Source organism: Adiantum capillus-veneris, chromosome 2 (genome assembly GCF_014529385.1).
Source record: "Adiantum capillus-veneris isolate H3 chromosome 2, ASM1452938v2, whole genome shotgun sequence".
Classification (NCBI taxonomy): domain Eukaryota; kingdom Viridiplantae; phylum Streptophyta; class Polypodiopsida; order Polypodiales; family Pteridaceae; genus Adiantum; species Adiantum capillus-veneris.
Window position 1 is genome coordinate 23593711 of NC_140932.1, and position 23892 is coordinate 23617602.

At 37.3% G+C, this 23892-nt stretch overlaps 1 protein-coding gene and 1 pseudogene across 1 annotated transcript; both read left to right on the forward strand.

Moving 5' to 3' along the window:
• The first annotated feature begins 19677 nt into the window (after positions 1 to 19677).
• Positions 19678 to 20659, forward strand: LOC147462512 (uncharacterized). The gene is made up of 4 exons (XM_086526427.1): positions 19678 to 20282; positions 20381 to 20398; positions 20477 to 20514; positions 20628 to 20659. The coding sequence occupies exons 1-4, from the start codon at positions 19678 to 19680 to the stop codon at positions 20657 to 20659; spliced, it is 693 nt and encodes a 230-aa protein (XP_086382553.1).
• Positions 20660 to 22039: 1380 nt separating this feature from the next.
• Positions 22040 to 23617, forward strand: LOC147462513 (uncharacterized; annotated as a pseudogene).
• Positions 23618 to 23892: the final 275 nt, after the last annotated feature.

The window sequence follows — 23892 nt, forward strand, 5'->3', positions numbered from 1 at the left end:
TTCTCCATATGGGTGTGATTTGTGCCATCTTGCTAGCTTGTGATGATATACTCTATTGACCAAATAGACACTTGGATAGCATGTGGTCAACTTCATTCTTTTATTGGGTCTAGCAACCGTAGTGTTGTGTTTGTGGCTCCTTAATAAGCTGTTTGTGATGTTATTGTGGCTCATGAGGTTTCGCTTGTATTTCGTTGAAAAATCCTTTTAGCTTTAGACATGCTATTCCACACATCCACATTATATTTTAGAGGTTCTTGCCATCAATTTGATGCCCAAATAGATCTACCTCAATTATCTTTTGTACATGCAAACTTCAAGCTACTCATCTAGACCTCGTCTACAAATGTGGGGACTAAACCATTAGTTCATTTTTGTGTCATGCTCAAATTAAGATCTAGGGAATTATTCAAAAGCTTCATTACTTCGTTAGCATAGGAGGTAAAATCGCAGCACTGCGCTCTCATTAACCATGTGGCTACTCTATAAAAATAAAAAAAACCACTGCGATGAAAAGCTCTAAAAAAAACTATGACTACACAGTCAAAAGCTACCAACTGCCAAGTGAATAAAATAAAAAAATCATTCTGCGTTGCTCTCAGCAGCAATGCGATCTTCTCCACAAGCAGTTCGAACTTCAGAGGTTCCCAGAAGCAGCTCGGAGCTTTGTCTGCAGGTTTGTCTCTGGCCACTGTTTGAGAGAGAGAGAGTGTCCCAAAAGTCTTTGGCAATCCCTACATAGGAGGGCACACACACAAGCTCCCTTTACAAAAAGGGAATGAGGAACACATGTTAACTCCCTAGCCTAGATGCCCACAAGGTGTACCCAATTCCTATTGGATGGCCTTGGAGGTGGACCAATGAGAATTAGGTTAGAGTAAACCTAGTTTAATAAATTAAAAAACACTTAATAAAAGAACCAATAAGAAGTAAGCTCTCTAGAAGACTATTGGACAGTCTCCCAAGGGGACCAATGAGCATTCAGCAGCCCAATGGCTTGCCTGATTCCTATTGGCCAGGAGGCAAAGGGGTCCAATGAGAGTTTAGTTGAATTAAATAATTACCCAAAGATCTCACAAAAGGGGAAAGGGGGACACATGTCAAAAGGCTATCACTTATGCTACTTAATTACCATTGGCTAAGCCTGGGGAGGTCCAATAGGATGCTAGCAAGAGCAAATAGCAAGAGGGGTCGACCAAGAGAGAGAGGGAGATGATTTTTCAAAGGCATTATCACCTACACACTCACACTAGCTCATGTGTGAAGTAAAGAAGACTCTCTCTCCTTCTCAAGCTTTAATGGAAAGCTTATCACTCGCCAACTTCTCCTCTCATCAGGCTCTTTCTGTGTGTGCGTAGCTCGAGCAAAAAAAAATCCCAGGCATCGATTATTATCTCTGGTCGTAGTTAACGGGACATTTCCTGGCCTCTGTTGGTACTCCGTTGTATCGAATCCACAATGCCGTCCTTCGCAAGCTGGAGAAGACGAGCTATATAGAAAGCCATCTTCGTGCCCAGCTCCTGTGTGGGTTGTATCCAAGATCACAACTGTGTACCATAGTTGCCTTACTTTGACAAGCCCCAAAGTGTAAGATCACAGCTCGAAGAGGTGAATGCACCCATTTTTAGGAGAAGACCCTCGTTCACACCTGAATTGAGTGGTAGTTTACAGCTTGAATAGAGGGAGATCATTGACTACTTTAGAGCACTTCAGATCCCACTTATACAAGAGGTACATTAGTTGATTGAGCCATTGAGCTCAGAGAACTCGACGCCTATGTCTACGAGGGAGACCACAACATCAATGGAAGCTCCATTAGAGGATCATGACAATTCTAGCACGACAGATATGGGAGATGCTCAGTACGACTATTTGCATCGGCGGACATTGACCCGATGTCGGTGTCCTCGGGCATTGATGATGATGATGATGATTTTATTCTTTCACTTTAGGTCATTTTTTTGTATACCGAGGCATTGGATTAGATCCATCAATATTTTAAAAAAATGAAAATTACCAAAATACCCCTCTAATTTGAGGAAATTCCCAAAATACCCCTCAAATTTCAAAAATTCCCAAAATACCCTTGTATCTATTTTGGTTGGATTGTTCAAGATTTTCTAATCTTCATTTGTTTTTGACAATTGAGATCCGTTTTTGAGTGCTCAGCATGTGATTTGTCACCAGTTACCATCGCAAAAAAGGAAATTATGTCTAAAAATAATGAAGCAATTCATCTCCAAACCCTACGTAATTAACTCAAATTGTAGTTTTAGCATCTTGTACAATAGACAAGCACTCTTCTTGTGACGACCTACAAAACATTTTATTTTTCGAGAAATTTACTCTCACAACCAAGGGTCTTTTAGGAATTTTGGAAAATTTGAAGGGCATTCTGGAAATTTATGACAAAGTATCGGGGGTATTTTGGGAATTTCCTCAAATTAGAGGGGTATTTTGGTAATTTTTCCTTTAAAAATGACCTTTCGAAGAGCGCAGCCCCACTTTATTAACATTTTATTTCATATCTCTATCTATCTCTCTCTCTCTCTCTCTCTCTCTCTCTCTCTCTCTCTCTCTCTCTCTCTCTCTCTCTCTCTCTCTCTCTCTACCCTATCGCCAGCACATCTTCCGCACGGGAACCCTCACCGCTTTGCTAATTAATTGCAGCTTGCCGCGAAGCGAAGTTGAAGCTACAGCATCCATGGCGCCTTGCATTTAGTAGTCGAGATGCATCGCGCCAATCAGCTAGCCGTGCGAGCTTCTCAAGCTCCCTCCGGCCTCCTGATTCGCTGCCCTCCTAGCCGACCACGAGCTGCAGTAGGGCGGCCTTTACTTGCTTCTGCCCAAGCTCCACAAGTGCGGCTCCCTGCATGACCTCTCCTTCTTGGCTCGCCTAGCTGCCGCTCTTAGAAGCCCACTCTCCACATCGTACCATCTTCGAGGGCCCCCATTTCGCAGCTCCTAGCTCCTCCTGCCTTTGCTCAATCAAACCACTACCTAGTGCTACAGTGCATCCCGACCAATCAAACCGCTTCTCGCTCAATCAAACCGGCACTACCTAGCACTGCAGTGCATCCCGACTTGTGTGCCCAGGTAATGCTGTATTAATAAGCTGCTGCCTTTTAATATTCACTTGCTAGCTTTTGAGCTGCATTCAACTGCAATAAATTATCTCGCCTCTATAAGGTTATTCCTGCGACGTCAAATCAAAGAAGGCCGTACTTGTCAGTTGGTCCGTGCGAAGCTGCAACAACAACTGAACGTTTCCTCCTGCAAGCCCTCGGACGTGCACGTCCTCGGTTAGTTGTGTGGCGCAATTGGTGGCGGATTGACTTGGAAGCTAAGCATCGTCTCTGGATTAGTGCTGCCTTAACAAGTTTCCATTAACTACCAGGTATTTATTCCCAATTTTCCACTAGTGCTCGAAAAAAACATTTTTCAAAAACTTGCCAAACCTACATATGTGAAACAAAAGAGGTAAATTGACAAAATTTGAAGGTTTTAACACTGAATTACACTAAATTTTTCCAAAATTTGTAGGTTTTCTCACCTTCAAATATAAAATTTAGAGGTAAATTTCAAAATTGGTAGGTGGGATTACACCAAACCTAGGTTTTTTTTGAGCTCTATCAAAATTTCAAGCATCGAATCATGCTGGTTTTTAGGTCAAAAACCTGAAGCATTTATCGCAATATTCTACAAAGTGTGCACCTTTCATTTGCATTTACGATTGTATGAGGGAATGTAAATGCTGTTGGTATTGAAATTAGAATTGGAATGTAAATGCTATATTGAAAGTTCATTTGGAATGGTTGTTGGTGCCATAGTTGGGAATGGTATAAATTTATCAATTCAATTTATCATTGCACTTTAGGGTCTTCGTTTGTACTCTTGTTTGTAGTGCGATACCCTAAAGAGTCTTCCCTAAAGACCCTAAAGAGTTGTATTTGCTACAAAAATATATTCATTTTACATTGTACTTCTTTGATTATTTTAAGCCTCTTCTTTGTGGGTTTGTAGTAGTATTCATGTCTAGCTGTATTTAGCTTACATTAGGTCTTGAGAATACAGAATATGAAGGTATGTCACATTCATCTTTATTGAAAACACTTTATCTTAGGTGATTACTCAATGTGAATTGTAAATTGAGATGGGTGAGATTAAGCTTTCAAGTTGAAAGAGGTGTCACTCTAACTAGGCAGTGTTGCTTGTGGATAGTGCTTGGCCAGAAGACCAATATTTATTATTTGGAAGGTCTGGGAGAAAATGGAACATTTTAACCATTTTCATTGACGATGTAATGGCATGGGATGTAAATGTAAATCATTTGACTCTCAAGAGGAAGCTAGGACTTGTTGATCGCTACAAGGTAGTATACCGCCACCATCTTGATGAAGCTGCTTTGACTGTCACAAAATTGGCACCACCATCTATTCACTATGGTCGGTGGCCAAACTCACCAAGTGTCTATTATGAACCCTTCAAGGCGGAAGAGAATCAAATGTTTATGCAGTGGTGTCTACCATATATTCTGAGAGTCGTAAATGGTATTCCACAAGAGATGCAAACTTTAGGAATCTTGTTGGTGGACATAGCACAGAGCTTTTATGGCTACATTCGAGAACATGGAATGTCAGCTACTAACATTCAGGTTATCAAATCCTTGCTGCAATCTTGGAGAATCCGAAAGGAGGAATACTCCGGAGCAAACTGACCCTTGGAGCATGTAGCTGGAAGTGGGGAACTACTTGAGGATATTTTGCGGCATGGACTACATGACATATATTGGTGCTATATGTTTGAAAGTTTAGTGAAAGCGTACAGTGCTATCAAAACAAATAGCATAAATGATGAAGCTTCATTTGTACAATTCTATCTGAGAATGTTTTTCACAAAAGTATTCCAAGCAATCCAACATGATAAACATGCCCTGCTACCTTGTGATAGAGTCCTACAACAATTGCATAGTGTATTGGGTCAAACTACTGCAGCTGATTGTGGAATCGTGGCCTCCCTTGAGTGCTTCTCTTCACATCTTGATGGACTATTCAACGTTACTTTTGTTGGAAAGGCAAGATCGTTGTGGAATGACATCTTAAAGTATGGCAAGAGAGCATCTTGTATTGATAACATTCTTATGAAGGGTATTGCAATATCAAAGAGGAGGGGTAATTATAGGGTTCCAACATCTAAGGAGATTACCTACTTAAGGAGCTTTTGGAACATCGATGATGAAAGCTTATCATTTAGTGATGTGCAAACATATGACAAAGTCTTCTATAAAGGAGAACTTTTCAAGATTGGCAATGATGTAGTTGTAAAGGTGGATGCGTAAGACACCTTGTCTGAGGAGAGAGGTCATTGGAAAGCTCGCATAACCTCTTTCTTCTCCATGCAGCTAGGTGGAAAAGCAATGATGTTTTTTGGTGCAACTTACTACAAACAATGTATTAAAGGAGACAATTATTGAGAGGAATTAGTCATAGATACAATGACTGGAATGAGCATTATTGAGAAAACACCGCTTCCATTTACTTGGGATTGTGTGCGGCCTATCTATTCTTTGCTTCATAAATTTATCCCATTGTCATTACCGAGGAGCCAAATATTGATTGCATATGAAGTTAAGGACCTAAAGCAGAGGGCTAAGCTACTAATGGAAGGCAATTGTGGGAATGACGGTACCCTTGTGGTTGGAGCATGGTGACATTGTCAAAGTCCGTTTAGAAAACAATGGTACAATACAATTCAAGCATGCTGTTGTAAGATGTGTACAATGTGACAGTAAAATCACAAAGCTTGCTATTTTGAAATATGATGCAAGTGATCCTCATATATGGAAAGTTTATGAGGAGGAAAGCACATGGAGAGATTGGGATTCTTGTGTTCTTTTAATCAAAGATTGGATTGTACTAAAACGTAATAAAGTTAGAAATCTTGGAGAAAGTGATCGATGGATCCCTATTTTGTGGAGATATCCATAAGTCAAGGACATGAGAAAAAGACATTTATAAAGTACTTGATCACATTAGGCCCTTTGCTATTAGAGAATTAAATGATTTTGTGGTTTAAATTTTATTATATGGTTATGCATTGTTCTCTCTATGATTTATTTTCATCTTAAATTTTTGTATTGTTCGAGTTATATCTCAAGTGGCACAAATTGAAACTTTTTGGAGTCTATCTTATCTGCATGTGTCGACTACTCTTGTAGGGCTCACATGGATCTTCCACAATCAATTTTTTAGCAACTAGTTTCACTTCCTCATGAGGAGACTGTGAAACTACTCGACGCTTGGAGGGAACATCACTCTTTCGGTAACAAAAGGGTTGTTGGTAACTCAACTAGTTCTCTTCCATATGATCCGATCATATATGATCAAGTATTTAGAGCTGCTCCACCTAAACATAGAGAGCACAATAAGTTGCATGGTAGAGAATTTCTTAAAAAAGAGGATCATGGCTAGTATAGTGTTGTGTGCAAATTATGGGATGGTGCGAGGGTGGTTTGCAAAGGTAGGGCCAATTGCAGATTTGAGACATAATAGAAAGGGTAAAGATATGGTTTTGAGTATCATTCAAGAGAAGATGTGTGAGCTAAAGCCAGTGAAAGTATATGGTGTGGACTATTTGTGGAAAGAGTCCGACATTTACAATTGGTGTATAAAGTCATTGGCGTCCAAAAGAAAGTGCACCAAACAAAAGGCTTGCAAAGGCGCTATAATGGTATAAGTTTTTGTATTATATATATATATTTTTGCTTTCAAATCATATGCTATGTAGACGTTTATCTTATTCTTGAATTATGTTACATTTTTAAGGATACTTATGATGTTCAAGAGCTTGACAACGATGGTGTAGAGAAAGAGACAGAATTATCATCAAAGGTAATCGTATAGAATGATTTTTAAGAGTTTTGATATTAAGTTTCTTATTGAGTAATTTTTATTAGGAGGAGGATGCTTCCAAGCAAAGTTATGATGAGAACTTTGTAGATGTGGTAGAGGGCGATAAAGACATCTCAGAATCCCCACCGGTAATTGATATATACTATTCTTTATACAAGTGTAATGCCGATATTTTAAGTTTTTTTTAAGTTTTGTGTATGTCTTATGTATTCAGAAAGAACCTGATGTATACATTCCAGAAATGTCTTGGGACAATGATGAAAATCATATGCCTGCATATGAGGTATATGAAGATCATGCTACTTTTTTTGCTCTCTCTCATTTCATATCTACATGATGATTTATTTACGTGAAAATGTTGGCTTAGGAGTATCAAAATTGTATGAAAGAAAATATCTTTTCTAGTGCACTAGCAGACGTGGATTCAATGTCTTTGTTTGCTAGTGATAAGTCTCATGAAACTTCAATCGAGAAGCCGATGAGATTTTTTTCATGTTTTTTTCCCCATTGTGTAACATTTTTAGAGATGTTAAAAATATCAAGTTGTGTTTTTTGTGTTGATAGATATCAAATAAGTTAAATAAAGTTGAAAAATTTGCATCTAAAGTGTGCGATGAAGAGCATTCTAGATCGAGTACTCGAAAATGGAAGGTATTCAAATTATACTATTAAACTAATGCTAATTGTAAACTTGTTAAATAAATGTCATTAAAGTAAGCTTAGGTTATATCTTAGGCTACAACTAAGCTTGCTGAACTCCTTCAAAAAAAAAAAGAAGGGTCAAAAGTCAAAGGTAGCTGTTTTGCTTTTTGTTGATGGCTCTAAACACTTATACTATGGTAATAAATCTAAAGTAATGTGTCTTGTCTCTCTTTTTAGGATGTTGAGAAAGATGTTTTTGTTTCTAATGAGAAGGCTACCTTGGACTTGCAGGTTTGTTTTCAATCTTACAAATATATCTTATGCTTACTCTTGAAAAGATTGCAACCATATTCTCTAATTTAACTCTTTATTGTGGATTATTGTGTAGGCACACAAACTCACCAGGGAAGATCAAGAAACCATTCAGATGAAATGGTTTGGGGTTAGAAGAGTGGAAGAAGTGTATCCACTTGTGAAGCCTACTTACATGGCTTTAAAAAAATCGAACTCCTTCTTTTGTAGAAAAACGTGTGAAACTAGCTCTTATACTATGTGTGAAGATAGGCTTTTATTAGAAGTGTATCCACTTGTGAAGCCTACTTACATGGCTTTAAAAAAATCGAACTCCTTCTTTGGTAGCTTGGCTTTTATTAGAAGGCATCATTATAATTGTAAGACTCGAAAAGATTGGCTCTCTCTCTTTGAAGGATGTAGAAGTAGCCAATGATAAAGACTAATGGTTGTATGATGGAGTTTGTAAGAATTTTTAAGAGACATCTATATGAAAGTGATCATTTTTAGTTTTCTATTTAACCTTTATCTCTTTTAGTCAAAAAGTATGTGCTATTTTGTATATGTTATGTTAAATTGATTATTTATGTGGATTATTATAACACAACTACATAGATAGCATTTTGTGGCTACAACTATGTAGATGAAAGAAGAATTTCTTACTACATGGTTAGTTAAAACTCCCATATAGCTATAATATTATGGCTACAGCCATTTAGGAGAATCCGAGTCAAACTAGTAAGAAATCTTGCTATATGGTTACTAAAAACTCCCATATAGCTATAGATAAGTTAAATAAAGTTGAAAATTTTGCATCTAAAGGGTGCGATGAAGAGCATTCTAGAAAGAGTACTCGAAAACGGAAGGTATTCAAATTATAATATTAAACTAATGCTAATTGTAAACTTGTTAAATAAATGTCATTAAAGTAAGCTTGGGTTATGTCTTAGGCTACAACTAAGCTTGCTGAACTCCTTCCAAAAAAAAAAAAAGGGTCAAAAGTTAAGAGGATTCAAAAGTCAAAGGTAGCTGTTTTGCTTTTTGTTGATGGCTCTAAACACTTATACTATGGTAATAAATCTAAAGTAATGTGTCTTGTCTCTCTTTCTAGGATGTTGAGAAAGATGTTTTTGTTTCTAATGAGAAGGCTACCTCGGACGTGCAGGTTTGTTTTCAATCTTACAAATATATCTTATGCTTACTCTTGAAAAGATTGCAACCATATTCTCTAATTTAACTCTTTATTGTGGTTTATTGTGTAGGCACGCAAACTCACCAGGGAAGATCAAGAAACCATTCTGATGAAATGGTTTGGGGTTAGAAGAGTGGAAGAAGTGTATCCACTTGTGAAGCCTACTTACATGGCTTTAAAAAAATCAAACTCCTTCTTTTGTAGAAAAACGTGTGAAACTAGCTCTTCTACTATGTGTGAAGATTTGGTAGCTTGGCTTTTATTAGAAGGCATCATGATTGTAAGACTCGAAAAGATTGGCTCTCTTTCTTTGAAGGATGTAGAAGTAGCCAATGATAAAGACTAATGGTTGTATGATGGAGTTTGTAAGAATTTTTGAGAGACATCTATATGAAAGTGATCATTTTTAGTTTTCTATTTAACCTTTGTCTCTTTTAGTCAAAAAGTATGTGCTATTTTGTATATGTTATGTTAAATTGATTATTTATGTGGATTATTATAACACAACTACATAGATAGCATTCTGTGGCTACAACTATGTAGATGAAAGAATAATTTCTTACTACATACTCGCATATAGCTATAATATTATGGCTACAGCCATTTAGGAGAATCCGAGTCAAACTAGTAAGAAATCTTGCTATATGGTTACTTAAAACTCCCATATAGCTATAGATAAGTTAAATAAAGTTGAAAATTTTGCATCTAAAGGGTGCGATGAAGAGCATTCTAGAAAGAGTACTCGAAAACGGAAGGTATTCAAATTATAATATTAAACTAATGCTAATTGTAAACTTGTTAAATAAATGTCATTAAAGTAAGTTTGGGTTATGTCTTAGGCTACAACTAAGCTTGCTGAACTCCTTCCAAAAAAAAAAAAGGGTCAAAAGTTAAGAGGATTCAAAAGTCAAAGGTAGCTGTTTTGCTTTTTGTTGATGGCTCTAAACACTTATACTATGGTAATAAATCTAAAGTAATGTGTCTTGTCTCTCTTTCTAGGATGTTGAGAAAGATGTTTTTGTTTCTAATGAGAAGGCTACCTCGGACGTGCAGGTTTGTTTTCAATCTTACAAATATATCTTATGCTTACTCTTGAAAAGATTGCAACCATATTCTCTAATTTAACTCTTTATTGTGGTTTATTGTGTAGGCACGCAAACTCACCAGGGAAGATCAAGAAACCATTCTGATGAAATGGTTTGGGGTTAGAAGAGTGGAAGAAGTGTATCCACTTGTGAAGCCTACTTACATGGCTTTAAAAAAATCAAACTCCTTCTTTTGTAGAAAAACGTGTGAAACTAGCTCTTCTACTATGTGTGAAGATTTGGTAGCTTGGCTTTTATTAGAAGGCATCATGATTGTAAGACTCGAAAAGATTGGCTCTCTTTCTTTGAAGGATGTAGAAGTAGCCAATGATAAAGACTAATGGTTGTATGATGGAGTTTGTAAGAATTTTTGAGAGACATCTATATGAAAGTGATCATTTTTAGTTTTCTATTTAACCTTTATCTCTTTTAGTCAAAAAGTATGTGCTATTTTATATATGTTATATTAAATTGATTATTTATGTGGATTATTATAATACAAATACATAGATAGCATTTTGTGGCTACAAAATGCTATCTATAAAATTAAATTGATTATTTATGTGGATTATTATAATACAAATACATAGATAGCATTTTGTGGCTACAACTATGTAGATGAAAGAATAATTTCTTACTACATGGTTAGTTAAAACTCCCATATAGCTATAATATTATGGCTACAGCCATTTAGGAGAATCCGAGTCAAACTAGTAAGAAATCTTGCTATATGGTTACTTAAAACTCCCATATAGCTATAGATAAGTTAAATAAAGTTGAAAAATTTGCATCTAAAGGGTGCGATGAAGAGCATTCTAGAAAGAGTACTCGAAAATGGAAGGTATTCAAATTATACTATTAAACTAATGCTAATTGTAAACTTGTTAAATAAATGTCATTAAAGTAAGCTTGGGTTATGTCTTAGGCTACAACTAAGCTTGCTGAACTCCTTCCAAAAAAAAAAAGAAGGGTCAAAAGTTAAGAGGATTCAAAAGTCAAAGGTAGCTGTTTTGCTTTTTGTTGATGGCTCTAAACACTTATACTATGGTAATAAATCTAAAGTAATGTGTCTTGTCTCTCTTTCTAGGATGTTGAGAAAGATGTTTTTGTTTCTAATGAGAAGGCTACCTCGGACGTGCAGGTTTGTTTTCAATCTTACAAATATATCTTATGCTTACTCTTGAAAAGATTGCAACCATATTCTCTAATTTAACTCTTTATTGTGGTTTATTGTGTAGGCACGCAAACTCACCAGGGAAGATCAAGAAACCATTCTGATGAAATGGTTTGGGGTTAGAAGAGTGGAAGAAGTGTATCCACTTGTGAAGCCTACTTACATGGCTTTAAAAAAATCAAACTCCTTCTTTTGTAGAAAAACGTGTGAAACTAGCTCTTCTACTATGTGTGAAGATTTGGTAGCTTGGCTTTTATTAGAAGGCATCATGATTGTAAGACTCGAAAAGATTGGCTCTCTTTCTTTGAAGGATGTAGAAGTAGCCAATGATAAAGACTAATGGTTGTATGATGGAGTTTGTAAGAATTTTTGAGAGACATCTATATGAAAGTGATCATTTTTAGTTTTCTATTTAACCTTTGTCTCTTTTAGTCAAAAAGTATGTGCTATTTTGTATATGTTATGTTAAATTGATTATTTATGTGGATTATTATAACACAACTACATAGATAGCATTCTGTGGCTACAACTATGTAGATGAAAGAATAATTTCTTACTACATACTCGCATATAGCTATAATATTATGGCTACAGCCATTTAGGAGAATCCGAGTCAAACTAGTAAGAAATCTTGCTATATGGTTACTTAAAACTCCCATATAGCTATAGATAAGTTAAATAAAGTTGAAAATTTTGCATCTAAAGGGTGCGATGAAGAGCATTCTAGAAAGAGTACTCGAAAACGGAAGGTATTCAAATTATAATATTAAACTAATGCTAATTGTAAACTTGTTAAATAAATGTCATTAAAGTAAGTTTGGGTTATGTCTTAGGCTACAACTAAGCTTGCTGAACTCCTTCCAAAAAAAAAAAAAGGGTCAAAAGTTAAGAGGATTCAAAAGTCAAAGGTAGCTGTTTTGCTTTTTGTTGATGGCTCTAAACACTTATACTATGGTAATAAATCTAAAGTAATGTGTCTTGTCTCTCTTTCTAGGATGTTGAGAAAGATGTTTTTGTTTCTAATGAGAAGGCTACCTCGGACGTGCAGGTTTGTTTTCAATCTTACAAATATATCTTATGCTTACTCTTGAAAAGATTGCAACCATATTCTCTAATTTAACTCTTTATTGTGGTTTATTGTGTAGGCACGCAAACTCACCAGGGAAGATCAAGAAACCATTCTGATGAAATGGTTTGGGGTTAGAAGAGTGGAAGAAGTGTATCCACTTGTGAAGCCTACTTACATGGCTTTAAAAAAATCAAACTCCTTCTTTTGTAGAAAAACGTGTGAAACTAGCTCTTCTACTATGTGTGAAGATTTGGTAGCTTGGCTTTTATTAGAAGGCATCATGATTGTAAGACTCGAAAAGATTGGCTCTCTTTCTTTGAAGGATGTAGAAGTAGCCAATGATAAAGACTAATGGTTGTATGATGGAGTTTGTAAGAATTTTTGAGAGACATCTATATGAAAGTGATCATTTTTAGTTTTCTATTTAACCTTTATCTCTTTTAGTCAAAAAGTATGTGCTATTTTATATATGTTATATTAAATTGATTATTTATGTGGATTATTATAATACAAATACATAGATAGCATTTTGTGGCTACAAAATGCTATCTATAAAATTAAATTGATTATTTATGTGGATTATTATAATACAAATACATAGATAGCATTTTGTGGCTACAACTATGTAGATGAAAGAATAATTTCTTACTACATGGTTAGTTAAAACTCCCATATAGCTATAATATTATGGCTACAGCCATTTAGGAGAATCCGAGTCAAACTAGTAAGAAATCTTGCTATATGGTTACTTAAAACTCCCATATAGCTATAGATAAGTTAAATAAAGTTGAAAAATTTGCATCTAAAGGGTGCGATGAAGAGCATTCTAGAAAGAGTACTCGAAAATGGAAGGTATTCAAATTATACTATTAAACTAATGCTAATTGTAAACTTGTTAAATAAATGTCATTAAAGTAAGCTTGGGTTATGTCTTAGGCTACAACTAAGCTTGCTGAACTCCTTCCAAAAAAAAAAAGAAGGGTCAAAAGTTAAGAGGATTCAAAAGTCAAAGGTAGCTGTTTTGCTTTTTGTTGATGGCTCTAAACACTTATACTATGGTAATAAATCTAAAGTAATGTGTCTTGTCTCTCTTTCTAGGATGTTGAGAAAGATGTTTTTGTTTCTAATGAGAAGGCTACCTCGGACGTGCAGGTTTGTTTTCAATCTTACAAATATATCTTATGCTTACTCTTGAAAAGATTGCAACCATATTCTCTAATTTAACTCTTTATTGTGGTTTATTGTGTAGGCACGCAAACTCACCAGGGAAGATCAAGAAACCATTCTGATGAAATGGTTTGGGGTTAGAAGAGTGGAAGAAGTGTATCCACTTGTGAAGCCTACTTACATGGCTTTAAAAAAATCAAACTCCTTCTTTTGTAGAAAAACGTGTGAAACTAGCTCTTCTACTATGTGTGAAGATTTGGTAGCTTGGCTTTTATTAGAAGGCATCATGATTGTAAGACTCGAAAAGATTGGCTCTCTTTCTTTGAAGGATGTAGAAGTAGCCAATGATAAAGACTAATGGTTGTATGATGGAGTTTGTAAGAATTTTTGAGAGACATCTATATGAAAGTGATCATTTTTAGTTTTCTATTTAACCTTTGTCTCTTTTAGTCAAAAAGTATGTGCTATTTTGTATATGTTATGTTAAATTGATTATTTATGTGGATTATTATAACACAACTACATAGATAGCATTCTGTGGCTACAACTATGTAGATGAAAGAATAATTTCTTACTACATACTCGCATATAGCTATAATATTATGGCTACAGCCATTTAGGAGAATCCGAGTCAAACTAGTAAGAAATCTTGCTATATGGTTACTTAAAACTCCCATATAGCTATAGATAAGTTAAATAAAGTTGAAAATTTTGCATCTAAAGGGTGCGATGAAGAGCATTCTAGAAAGAGTACTCGAAAACGGAAGGTATTCAAATTATAATATTAAACTAATGCTAATTGTAAACTTGTTAAATAAATGTCATTAAAGTAAGTTTGGGTTATGTCTTAGGCTACAACTAAGCTTGCTGAACTCCTTCCAAAAAAAAAAAAAGGGTCAAAAGTTAAGAGGATTCAAAAGTCAAAGGTAGCTGTTTTGCTTTTTGTTGATGGCTCTAAACACTTATACTATGGTAATAAATCTAAAGTAATGTGTCTTGTCTCTCTTTCTAGGATGTTGAGAAAGATGTTTTTGTTTCTAATGAGAAGGCTACCTCGGACGTGCAGGTTTGTTTTCAATCTTACAAATATATCTTATGCTTACTCTTGAAAAGATTGCAACCATATTCTCTAATTTAACTCTTTATTGTGGTTTATTGTGTAGGCACGCAAACTCACCAGGGAAGATCAAGAAACCATTCTGATGAAATGGTTTGGGGTTAGAAGAGTGGAAGAAGTGTATCCACTTGTGAAGCCTACTTACATGGCTTTAAAAAAATCAAACTCCTTCTTTTGTAGAAAAACGTGTGAAACTAGCTCTTCTACTATGTGTGAAGATTTGGTAGCTTGGCTTTTATTAGAAGGCATCATGATTGTAAGACTCGAAAAGATTGGCTCTCTTTCTTTGAAGGATGTAGAAGTAGCCAATGATAAAGACTAATGGTTGTATGATGGAGTTTGTAAGAATTTTTGAGAGACATCTATATGAAAGTGATCATTTTTAGTTTTCTATTTAACCTTTATCTCTTTTAGTCAAAAAGTATGTGCTATTTTATATATGTTATATTAAATTGATTATTTATGTGGATTATTATAATACAAATACATAGATAGCATTTTGTGGCTACAAAATGCTATCTATAAAATTAAATTGATTATTTATGTGGATTATTATAATACAAATACATAGATAGCATTTTGTGGCTACAACTATGTAGATGAAAGAATAATTTCTTACTACATGGTTAGTTAAAACTCCCATATAGCTATAATATTATGGCTACAGCCATTTAGGAGAATCCGAGTCAAACTAGTAAGAAATCTTGCTATATGGTTACTTAAAACTCCCATATAGCTATAGATAAGTTAAATAAAGTTGAAAAATTTGCATCTAAAGGGTGCGATGAAGAGCATTCTAGAAAGAGTACTCGAAAATGGAAGGTATTCAAATTATACTATTAAACTAATGCTAATTGTAAACTTGTTAAATAAATGTCATTAAAGTAAGCTTGGGTTATGTCTTAGGCTACAACTAAGCTTGCTGAACTCCTTCCAAAAAAAAAAAGAAGGGTCAAAAGTTAAGAGGATTCAAAAGTCAAAGGTAGCTGTTTGCTTTTCGTTGATGGCTCTAAACACTTATACTATGGTAATAAATCTAAAGTAATGTGTCTTGTCTCTCTTTTTAGGATGTTGAGAAAGATGTTTTTGTTTCTAATGAGAAGGCTACCTTGGACGTGCAGGTTTGTTTTCAATCTTACAAATAGATCTTATGCTTACTCTTGAAAAGATTGCAACCATATTCTCTAATTTAACTCTTTATTGTGGTTTATTGTGTAGGCACGCAAACTCACCAGGGAAGATCAAGAAACCATTCTAATGAAATGGTTTGGGGTTAGAAGAGTGGAAGAAGTGTATCCACTTGTGAAGCCTACTTACATGGCTTTAAAAAAATCGAACTCCTTCTTTTGTAGAAAAACGTGTGAAACTAGCTCTTCTACTATGTGTGAAGATTTGGTAGCATGGCTTTTATTAGAAGGCATGATGATTGTAAGACTCGAAAAGATTGGCTCTCTTTCTTTGAAGGATGTAGAAGTAGCCAATGATAAAGACTAATGGTTGTATGATGGAGTTTGTAAGAATTTTTGAGAGACATCTATATGAAAGTGATCATTTTTAGTTTTCTATTTAACCTTTATCTATTTTAGTGAAAAAGTATGTGCTATTTTGTATATGTTATGTTAAATTGATTATTTATGTGGATTATTATAATACAACTACATAGATAGCATTTTGTGGCTACAACTATGTAGATGAAAGAAGAATTTCTTACTACAGGGTTAGTTAAAACTCCCATATAGCTATAATATTATGGCTACAACCATTTAGGAGAATCCGAGTCAAACTAGTAAGAAATCTTGCTATATGGTTACTTAAAACTCCCATATGGCTATAATATTATGGTTACAACCATATAGGAGTATTCTCATTATTACTAGTTTGCACTCTTACTAGATATGTGTATTCAATCTAGTAAGTTGCCTAGTAATTTTATTTTATTTTGCTATATAGAAATGCGTCCAAAGTTCCTTGTGAGTACTTCTTATGAGAGATGTGTCCCAATAAGCACTTGGGGAGGTTGACTGTAAGTGCAAATACCGTGGTCCCGTCATCTCCTACAATTGCTATGAACGATGCACACAAACCTGCATAACATTCCTAATTAAAGGTAGTTCTAGAGTCACAATGGCAACAAGTTGCATTTTGTCTCTATTTGAACCACTTTTCCCTTTGTAGCCAGTTAAAAGGCGTGTCGACCTACTAGACAATTAGCATGCTCTACAAAAAATGAGCATTTTCTACTTCTTTACATCTCTTGCAGCGTGAAGACAAATTCCTGTAACTGTTGTGGATGCTTCGTGGGGACCCCCTTTTCATAGCACAACAAAGACTTAGAACCCCTACATCCACTAGGCAGGACGGGGCTCTTAGTTGGGTAACTTGGTGAGAACATTTTCAGGTTTCTCCAAGGTTTACAAATTGGCTCTACTACCTTCAATCGATGACCCATCCTTTGCAGAGGGTGCGCACATCCTTAGTTAGGTAACTTGGTGAGGACATTTTCAGGTTTTGCCAAGGTTTACAAATTGGCTCTATCGTAATAGTTAACGACTCGTCCTTTGCACAAGGTGCGAACATCCTCAGGACTTATCATACAGGGACCTCCCCAACGGGATTCAATGGTCCATGTCAAAAGGTGCAGGTGGCATTCATTTACACAAGTCTTACCATATATCGAGGGATATTTTCCGAGCGAACCAAAATTCGAGCGAATATTTGTATGGCATGGGCCCATGTTGTCCTATATGGTGCAGTTTGAGTACCATCCTCAACATCAAGGATGAAGCAGAGGGGGCCATGCCACCTAGGGACCATGTTTATAGTTTTCTTCTATATTCTCTCTCTCTCTCTCTCTCTCTCTAGCATATGTAGAACCACCTTAGAATCCTAATAGAGCAATGATCTATCTGTGTCGATTTTTGTCTTCACATCATCATTCAAGAGACATGACTCATGAGACTTTGACTCCAAGAGATACAGAGCACAGACATTCCGCAGGCTCTTTGTCTCTCCTCTCACATCTCCTCGCTCTTTCTCTCTTGTTGCAAATGCATTCTCTTCTCTCTTTGACCATAGCGCACAAGACATGGATCCTCTCTCTCTCTCTCTCTCTCTCTCTCTCTCTCTCTCTATACTACACATGTGCTCGTGAATGTAGGCTAAGGTCTAAGCCAGAGGTTTAACCACCTGGGCTACTCCCATTCGCTAAGAAAAATTTAGAGTTTTTGTTTTCAAGTCCAATGTGACAGTAGCATTAACGGCCATCTGCAAAAGGAGGGTGGGGTAAACGCTCTAGTGTGACAAGGGATGTGAAGCCGTTCCAAAATACAAAAGTGAATGGAATTTTTTTTGAAACTCTTCGATGTATATAGACACTTAAAAGAAAGAAGTGAGACTCTCTCTCAAGGTTAGAACAAAACCGGGGTCCAATGTATTATAACTAGCTGAAATTGTAGAATCTAGACTAGATTTTGAGCTTTCCTTTAAAAAGGCGGAAAATTTACACAAGTTTTAGTGTCTTCATTGGCAAAATATTCAAATTTTGACCTAAAAATCGGGAGTAATCCAAGTTAGCCCTTATTTTCACTAGTTAGGAAAAATGTATTTTTCTATTCTTGCTCTCTCTCTCTCTCTCTCTCTCTCTCCCCCCCCCCCCCCCCCCCCCCCCCCTTTTGTAGTGTTGTCCATAATGGGCTTCAAAGAGAGAGAATGTGGTAGGGCTTCCTGCATTTGTAGATCACGTCAAGCACCCATTGTGTGGGTGGTTATGCAGATCAAGGAAGACAACTGCATTGTCTTGGAGAGTAGCCCTATCTGTAGAGGACAAACTCACAGACTACTGAGGGAGAAAGGGGGATGAGGGCTACAATTGGCATGGCAACTATGCTCCCAGAGTATAGGTAACTAGAGAGAGAGAGAGAGAGAGAGAGAGAGAGAGAGAGAGAGAGAGAGAGAGAGAGAGAGAGAGAGACTCTGGCCTTGCCATGTGCATCGTGTCCATGAGATATGGCAGGGATGCGCAAGAGAAAGATGGAGCGTGTTGGCCTCCTTTTTTTTTCATGGTGAAGCATCTACCCATCAAATTAATACTTTTGTGAATTTGGAGCTCTGTTCGCGCGTGCTTGAGTGTTGTGCTTGGTGCAGCTGGGGTACCTCTATGGTCAACTCCTCATCCAAGAGACTGCTTGCGGACCTTAGCTAGCTGTATGGAGAAACGGTAGGAGGATGAGCTGCAAACGCAAATCTTTTGGTCATTCAAGGAAAGGGGATAACAAGTAGGGCAGCAAAGTCGTGCTCCTTCTGTTGTTGTGTGTGTGTGTGTGTGTGTGTGTGTGTGTGTGTGTGTGTGTGTGTGTGTCTTGCACCTGAGGTCCGTATTGCAAGCCAAGGCACGCAGAGGCATGAAACACAGAGGTTCACAAAACCTGTCTAGGGGGGAGGACCAGACGATGGACGTAGGTGTGCGTGAACAGAGATTATGAGCTCTTTTGCTTTAGAATTTGGTTGGATTTGCCAGAATCTCAATGACATATTAATAGACTTTTGCTAGAGTAAATCGAATAGTAAGAGCCAATAACCTAGTAAGAGCCAATCATTAACCTAAGAGTTTTTGGCCTGCCCAAAGGGCTAAGGCCATAGTGGTGGCTTGCATTTTTTCTTAGGGAAAAATATGAGATGGGTTTTATAAATAAGTGTGGAAAATAAAAATTAAAGCGTGTTGTTTTGAGTGGTTCTTGAGAAGATGGGTGCATTGGATTCCGAATGGTGGACGTTGGGTGCAAGCTAGAACTGCCAGTCTTAAAGTGGGGTTGGTGGGAGGGCCTTATAATGAGTGGCTTGCTTATCATTCTTCCCTCTTTTGGAGCCAAGCCTCGTGGAGGTCTCCTTAGGGTTAGGGCTCATGAGCCCCTTAATAGGGTAGGCGTACCCTAAGTCTGGTCAATGGCGGTTCTTGGTCGTGGTTTTGCGTTGCACATGGGGTGTCTCTGCTGCTTGTCTTGGTGCTCTCTATTGTCCTGTTCGCCGGCCTATGGCGCTTCTAGGCCGTGCTCCTGCTCTGTCGTCCTGTTCCGCTCCCGTGGTACTGTGGTTCGCGCATGACAGCATGGGGGCCTGTCGCCCTGCTCGCCGGCCTGTGGCGGTTCTGGGCCGCGCTCGTGCTCTGTTGTCCTGCTCTACTCCTGAAGTGCTACCCTGCTTACATGGGGTTGTTGAGAACATGCTGGCTTGTGTGGCGTGGTTCTTTTCACTGGTCTATGGCGCTGGTGGGCGTGTTTCAGTGCCTTGTCTCTCTGCAGTCATGCATTGCTGTGGTTTGTCGTCCTGCTCGCCGATTTGTGGTGGATTTTGGCCGCGCTTGTGCTCTGCTGTGCTTCTCTACGGGTGCCTCGTGTTCTTGGTTTGCTGGTCTATGGTGGATTGGGATCGTGCCTTGGTGCTGTGTTGCTCTGTGTCTCGGGGTTGTGATGCTCTTTTTTCTCGTCTCCTTGGCCGATCTGATGTGGCACTTGAACCTGTGGTGCCGTGCTGCTCTGTGGATTCGAGCCGTGCTGCTCTATTTGGACGTCGTCTTTGCCGATCTATGGCGGATCTTGGATGCCGATCTGTGGTGCTTCTACTGTTTCTGGTTATGTCGTGCTGCATTGGTGTCCTCTTTGTCGGTTTGTGGTGGATTGGGCCGTTCTGTACTGTGCCGTGCTGCTCTATGCATCGGGGTTTTGCTGCTCTGCTAGGACGTCTCCTCCATCGGCGTGTGATGGACTGGACGCCGATCTGTTTTGCTGCTGTTTTCGGTGTTGTCGTGCTGCATTGTCGTCTTCTCCGTCTGTCTGTGGTGGATCGGGGCGTTCTGCTGTATTAATTTTTGGTATGTTTTAAATAGATTTTTTGGGTTAATTTTGGATATTTTTTAAAGAGTTATTTTGTTTGATCTTGCTCTATACCGGTTGATTTGTTGTTTGACAGTTTGCGTTTCTGCAGGGTCGTGTGGAATCGTTGGCGGGATTGGATAGATTGGGTTGCTTAATGTATGTCGAGGTCAAGCACACCATGTTATGTGCTAAATAACTTGAATACTATAATAGTAGCCAACTTTTTGGTGTCAATGAAGTTTGATGTTGTCTAATGTTTTGAAGTTAATTATATCCCGAACTTTGTTTGATTGTTGTTGATGGACTCCATGCTATTTTTTGCTATAATTGTTTTTGGGGTGTGGCGAGACACTTTTAATTAAATACGATTGGCTCCACATTCTATGATGCAATTTTGGTCCATGATTTAATCCTATTGATGGATTATTTGGACTGGCTGAGTATGTGGTTAGGGTTTTGGGATTTGCCGTTGAAAATTTATGGTTGTGAGGTTATTATTTCAATGTAAAAAAATGATTTAACTCTCATTATTAAATATGATTGTCTCAAGGTTCATTGTTAATATTGTAAAGTGAGAAAATAAATCCGTTTTGATGTGATGATTTAAGATCATATTTGTTTTTATCTTTTAGATTTTTAAATTTAGTTAGTTGTAGTTTTCATCTCATTTGCAGCCTTGCACTTTTCTTCTCTCCTCTCTCTAATATTTAGGATGCACCTATCTTTCCTTCTCTCTTCTCTCTAGTTTGAATAGTTGAGTTATTTCTAGCTTTGAATGCTATTGCAAAAAACGAAGTAGAGTTAATTAAAAGAGCTCACTCTTCTCTCTCTCTCTCTCTCTCTCTCTCTCTCTCTCTCTCTCTCTTTTGATGGAGTGTATAGGTCGTGATCCACTATAATATAATGATAGATGGGAACAATTGTAAAAATCTGCATTTATTGCCAACCTTTGAGTGGAACTTCTAAACTATCTTTCTTGAAGTGCTCAAGATTATCCATCAAGTTTCACTCTTTGAGTTGTTAGTATATAAAAGCCAAAGGTATTTTGAAGAACTATCACGTTTTACAAGCCTCTTATTGTGAGATTGCTCTTGTTGAGAGTTTAACGTCCTCTATAGTACAGTCTTTTAATCCTTATAGCCACATCTATTATCAAAGCATAACATCACTCTCTATACCAAGGCGCCATGGATTTGAATATGGATGGTAATACACCTATGCATTTCCATTCCTCTTTTGGTGCTTAAGAGTCTTGTTGTCTTGCTTATCTTGAAAACTATCTTGAATTTGCTCTTGATTATAGATGCTTTCACTACAAACTGAAGCAATGATTACTTTGAGACTTTCAGCGCATCTCCTAGAACTGAAAACTTGCATGAAGTTGTGTCTGAAAGTGGGGGCCTTGGATCGTCAAGTAGCTTGGTAGGTTCTCCAAACTCAACGTTTAAAAGTCTTAGTCCCAAGGCCAAGTTAAAGAAATCTCCAAAATTTGTTTAGAAAGCCCTTAGTATTGCAAGGGGAATGGCCAGCGTGAGAGGTTAGCTTTGTTTAAATTTCTATGGCTTACCAATCTGTAATCGGTAATAATAGTATTGTGTGTCATGTGATGTAGGGCGGACATCACTTAACATTTTCGGGATTGCTACTCCCTCTGTTGTTGTGAGTCGTTCGTTGGGCTTAGCATCTATTAAAGAAGAGCCAAAGCCTATTGTTGACTCTTTTGAATCTCAATTGGCATTGAGCCAATCTACGCCCGAGCTTCTTATTTCTGAGCTTGCTAATGCTATTAACTTCCGTTTTGTCTTCATTGGCAACGTTCTTGCAAAATATGGCACATATAAAATCCAAAAAGCAAACTACAACAGATTTTTGAAGGCTGATCTTGTGAGCAAGGTTGCACATCATACTATCACTTTTGTTGTGGCAGAAAATTATATTGAACGGTTTGTCAACTCATTCGCGGTGGGTGATTTTATACGTATTGAGGGCCCTGTTGTGAGGAAAAAGAATCCTAGTGATGGAGGCACTTGCCAACTTGCTCTCTATGATGATGCAACTACATCTATTGTGAAGGCTCCTTCATTCGACTTTGTGCTAACTCTCTTTCCTGAGCACAATATTAAAGATCTTCTTTCATCATGGACTTCCTCAATTGAAGATGGTGTGCCTACTATAGCATTTACTGTTATCAAGGTGGAAAACATGGCGAAAAGTGATGGACGTAGTGGCACTAGGCTTATTGTTGCTGATGGCCTTGCTAATGTTGATAGAGCAACGGTAAGCTTCTATACACAGCTCTAAGTGTTCTTGATCGTGTTTTGATTGTTTGTTATTGCTGCAGCTTTTGTTTGTACCTTCTCGAAAGGCTGATTTTTATAACATATCCAATGAAGTCAAAGAGAATGGATTTTATGATTGTGTGGCACACAACATAAATGTCTTCAAACAATTCTCTAACACATTGTCTGTCGTGGACTACACTATCTTGCTGCCATTGCCCTCTCAATTGAAGTTGGTTTTCAAAGATATCCGTGATAAGCAGATTGCAAGTATGGGATTCGGAAAAACGGTGAGTTCCTCTTGGTAGGTTCATTGTATTCATTGTGCATTGTGTGATCCCTTTATGGTAATTTCAAGTGTTCGGTTCCCTTGAGGTTGTTAATGTCAACAGCGTTGGATTGGAGTATTTATGTGGAGTTTGCAAATCTGCCCAGGTCAATCGCCAAATCTCTAATCCTCATTGTTTTGCTTGCAACAAAGTTGTTGAAATATGGAAAGTTCCTGCTCTTCAAGCAAAGCTGGTTCCTCGTGATGGCAAAGGCATTTCTGTCACCTTGCACGGAAATATCGTTGACCAAGTCCTTCGCTTACCCTCTTCTTTTTTGCATTTGTATGAAACTGATCTAGTGAGTTTGAAAGCTTCCTTGGTGGGAATGAAAAGAGTGAGAATTTCTCAATTGATGCACATGGGTATGTAACAAGCTTTAAGTCTGAATAGGGAGATGATTTCTATCTAATGTGCCTTGCACTCGTGTAGTAAGCCTATATTCTGTTGAATATCCTTTTGTATCTAGGCATTATGGCGGGATTATCTCTTGATGATAAAACTGTTTTTTGTATAAATGGTTTCCAATGTTCAATCGACTCAACATTTTGGACATCGTCTCCTTGTAATCAAGAAGTTTTGAGGGCATTATTGTTTATATGTGGGATAGATATCTCTGTCAATTCATTAGAGAATATTTTGTCCAAGCATATTTTTGCAAGATTTCGTTCTCACGACTTAGAGATCACAAGTGTGTGGCTGAAACTGTGGAATCATGAGCGTGTTGCTTGTAATGTCGACGACAAAACTCTTGAAACTTTATTTTACC

What these genes read in the sequence shown, in the direction of transcription:
- LOC147462512 (XM_086526427.1), top strand. Translation starts at nt 19,678, where the DNA reads ATGGCGCTTCTAGGCCGTGCTCCTGCTCTGTCGTCCTGTTCCGCTCCC. An exon ending in TTCTGCTGTATTAATTTTTG is followed by an intron (nt 20,515 to 20,627) that starts GTATGTTTTAAA and finishes GCGTTTCTGCAG; the next exon opens with GGTCGTGTGGAATCGTTGGC.